The sequence below is a fragment of the Molossus molossus genome, unplaced genomic scaffold, assembly GCF_014108415.1.
Source record: "Molossus molossus isolate mMolMol1 unplaced genomic scaffold, mMolMol1.p scaffold_m16_p_15, whole genome shotgun sequence".
In the NCBI taxonomy this organism is placed as follows: domain Eukaryota; kingdom Metazoa; phylum Chordata; class Mammalia; order Chiroptera; family Molossidae; genus Molossus; species Molossus molossus.
In genome coordinates this window covers 16,885,177-16,889,335 of record NW_023425350.1, presented here as the reverse complement: position 1 = coordinate 16,889,335, position 4,159 = coordinate 16,885,177, and the positions used below count along the sequence as shown (strand labels likewise).

Genomic DNA, 4,159 nt, shown 5'->3' with positions numbered 1-4,159 from the left:
TTCCGCGACGGAGGGGCTGTGAGAGAGGCCGGAATTGGCTCGTATCCGCTCAGAAAGGGAAGAGCGAAGGGATGCCAGAGCGTCTTCCTTTCCCCACCTGGCTTGGGAGCCAACTGGGGACTCGGCCCGGGAAGTGGAGGCGCTGGGAGGGCTGCTGGGAGCCTTGAAAAAAAGAAGCTCACCGTCGCTGCATTGGGCCCGGGACTGGCAAAGATCTGATACCCAGGAGAACCAGACGAGATGAGATCCCGATGGCAAGGCTCCCGCGATACGAGAAAGAGAGTGTGTTTCACTTTCAGTCCCCAAAGGAGCGGGGACCACTGCCGCCGGAGAACCGACCGCTAGGGCTTAACATTAAGGTCGAAGGGTTAAGCCGCTCAGGGCTGGACTGGCCAGGACTGGAGGGGGGTGCTGGGCATTGCAAAGACCCGTTGAGCCCAGAGCTGAGAAATTGCGAAAACATGCGGCACGGGGGACGCTGTCTCTGCTTGTCGCCGCCCTTGACATTAGCTCCTTGTCAGTCACTGCCACTCTCAGTGAACACTACTCCAAGACCTGGGGAATGAACGGTAGGATTCCGGGAGCAAGTAGGTACTGAAGGGGCGTTTCCCTCCACGGAAGCGCCCTCGGAACCGAAAAGGTGGTGAAAGAGCTGAGAAATTTATTCCTGCACCGAGTCTGTTCTTGTGGCCCTTGGTAACTGTTCACTAAGTCATAGAGCTGGGTTTCACACCGACCCAGGCCCTGCCACTTGCTAGCAGTGTAAATGGTGGCCAAGTCGCTTAAATTACCTGAGTATGTCTTTTTCTTTTTTTCTTTCCTTTGTTGATTTTAGAGAGAGAAAGGAAGGGAGAGGGAGAGAGAGAAACATCGATGAGAGAACATCCATTGGCCGCCTCCTGCATGCACCCCACTGGGGATCAGGCCCACAACCTGTGCATGTGCCCTGAACCGGGGATCCCACAGCGACCTCTTGGTGCATGGGTCGATCGATGCTCAACCGCTGAGCCACACCAGCCGGACCATTTATTATCTCAGTTTTAAAGAGAAGACAGAGTCAGCTGGGCTGAAATGCTTAGAAATATTTTCTTATGTGAATTAAAGTACAATTGTGCATTTTTTTATTTCCTAAATTTTCATTAAGAACTGATGGGGGAATATTTCATTTGGTTTTCCTTCAGGTTTACTGAGGACTCCAGTAGTACCCCCTATGTGGTATCTTAGCTTAATAAGTAATCTTTTGAAGCCAGGGAAGCCAAAACAGGCAGCAATAGGGGCTTTTAAAAAGACACTGGAGGTGTCTGGGAAACTTGGCAGCAGCAGGCAGTGAGGGTACTGGCGATTATGAGATCTCTGACGCTGCTCAGAACGCCCTTCCTGTAGAGCCTGCTCTGGGCCTTCTGGGCCTTCTGGGCCTCAGGTACCAGGGTTAAGGAGCACCGGGCTGGCTCTTCCTACCTAGCAGCATGGGTCTGGATAAGCACACAGTAGATGACCAAGAGCATATCATGGAACATCTAGAAGGTGTCATCAATAAACCAGAGGCAGAGATGTCCCCACAAGAACTGCAGCTCCATTATTTCAAAATGCATGATTATGACAGCAATAATTTGCTTAACGGTCTAGAACTCTCCACAGCCATCACGCATGTCCATAAGGAGGGAGGGAATGAACAGGCACCACCAATGAGCAAAGAGAAACTGATTAACTTAATAGAAGGTGTTTTAAGAGACGATGACAAGAACAATGATGGAGATACACTGACTATGCTGAATTTGCAAAATCACTACAGTGGACATTATTTGACCATCTCCTAGTTTTTATGCAAATATGACCCATTATAATGTGATTAAACATCTTCCATAATGCAGAATAATTCATTTCCAACTACTGCTGAAGTATTTTAATAAAAACCTGTAGCAGGCGTTACACTGGTGTGAGAAAGAGAAGTGAAGAGAAATAAAAAGCGAAATGGGACATGTTGTAGTCCCCAAGCACTGTTAAATCTGTTGGACAAAGGCTACAGTGAACATGTATGACTTAAAAAGATTAAAGAATCTTTTAGGAATATTGGATAACTGGAGCTGAGTACTTAGGAACATGTAATAGAATACCACTAGTCTCTTGGTTTTAATTCATGCTACCTGAAAAGTAAGACAAGCTTTGCTAGGTGGACACACTTTTCAGTAGCAGTGAAGGAATGGAATCAGTGCCAAATTTCCCCCCTTGTGGGTCCTGTCTCTTCAGGTAAACGTGGTCAGTATTCTGTCAAGTTCCCTGGTTTAAATGATTACTTGCTTTGGGCAAATAAGTATTGATTAAGCTATTTCCAAGCCACAGCATAATACGAATGCCAGGTATTGAGTTCAGCTAGCCAGAGTCTGTATCTTCTGGCACTTTGGATATGATACACCACTGACCTAAGTGATTAACCTTTTTCAGCTTTTCAGTATTCTATAAAACTATGCCATTTCTTTATATTTTATTTCTTTTATGTCTTCTTCAACCTGGGAGAGACCTTGAATATAAAAGTATTCTCTAATCAGTAGCACATTTTAACTTTCTTCATATATGTATTTAACTCTTGTTTCTAGGGCTTCATTTTTGTAGTTTAGAAACACAGGAATGCAAGAATTTATCCCTTCTGCTTGATACAGCAGGGGTAAAACTACTAGCTGCTGCAGCCTAAGTGAAAAGGTCCTTCACCAAGCACAGTGATTAACCTGATACAAGTTGTTTTTAGAAGGAGCGTTTTTAGAAATGACCTCTTCTAGCCTAAATATGTGAATTCTTCAGATCAGGAAAGATTAGAAAAAAGAAGCCTAAAAACTTTTAACAGTGTGAGTCTCGATAGTTGAAGGTGAGAAACAGCAGCAAACTATAATTTGGTTCATTGGATGTGATGGACATACTGTGATAGAGAATCATGAAATGATCAAATGGGGGGAAAACTGCATAAAATTTGCTGTAAGATGTATAGAGACTTATTTTCTAAAGTACTCTTATAAGAAAAGATGTATTTGTAAAAATGGTTTCCTGTGTCATGTATCTGTGCAATCAGAGTTGAATTTTAAACTATTCTTGTAAAATCTAGTTATTTTGAAAGATTTATATAATGAATTCTGGCTATCTGACCAATAAAACCTAATGAAACAAAAAAATAAAAAGACAGTGGAAATGATAAAGCTGAACAAGCAAATTAAAGCTCAAATCCAGCAAAACCACTAATGCAGGAAATCAGGCAGTTAGTCAGTGAAAAGTTACATGTCCAGGCTGAAAATAAATTCTTGATGGAATACCTGACCAACAAAACCAAGGAATACAGAAGGCAACTTGAGGAGTTGTGAAACAACTACATACAAGAAAGTGGATAGATTGAATGAAGGAGACAAGAATTAGCCTCCAAATACACAAAACAAACTTAAGAGCTTAAAACAACTCTTGCAGAAAGAACAGATCTAATCCAATATGAACCAGCAGTTGCAGGCAATGAGGGATATATCACTATTAAAGGAAAAACGAGAGATAAATTTAGACATTACAAGGAGAAAAAGAAAACCCAAGAGGAGACAGCTGCAAAGCCACAGGAAATCCAAGCCCAGTTCCTTCAGGCAAGAACATTACTGGAAAGACAACTGAGTGAGCCAGACATTAGGCTGTTGGGAAAGAAAAACAAAGGAGCTTAAAAGGAAGGCCCAGACCTTGGAAGTGGTTGCAGAGAAACATAGTTCTGAGTTCTACCAAGGCATCTGCAGAGAACCAACTATTACAGAAAGAATAATTATCAATCTCAGTAATGCCAGGAGTTGCAGACTGCTCAAAGCCTGTTAAATATCAGAAGCTGGCCCTGACCGGCTTGGCTCAGCGGTTAGAGCATCAGCCTGCGATCCAGAGAGACCCGGGTTCAGTTCCCACTAAGGGCGCGTACCTTGGTTGCAGTTTGTCCCTGGCCCTGGTTGGTGGGGCGGGTGGCAGCCACTCGATGTGTCCCTGGCACATCGATGTTTCTCTCTTCTCTCTTCCTCCCATTCTATCTGAACAAAAAATGGAAAAATGTCCTCGGGTGAGGATAAAAAAAAAAAAAAAAATCAGAAGCTGGTTTTGCTCAGCGGTTAGAGCATCAGCCTGCCGTCCACAGAAATCCAGGTTCAGTTCCCGC

At 43.8% G+C, this 4,159-nt stretch overlaps 1 protein-coding gene and 1 pseudogene across 1 annotated transcript; both read left to right on the top strand.

Moving 5' to 3' along the window:
• Positions 1–1,199: 1,199 nt before the first annotated feature.
• Positions 1,200–1,834, top strand: LOC118631125 (annotated as a pseudogene).
• Positions 1,835–2,983: 1,149 nt separating this feature from the next.
• CCDC121 (coiled-coil domain containing 121) lies at positions 2,984–3,831 on the top strand. The gene is given in 4 exon segments (XM_036263444.1): positions 2,984–3,436; positions 3,438–3,535; positions 3,538–3,664; positions 3,666–3,831. Coding segments are annotated over 4 exon segments (600 nt in total). The 5' UTR covers positions 2,984–3,227.
• Positions 3,832–4,159: the final 328 nt, after the last annotated feature.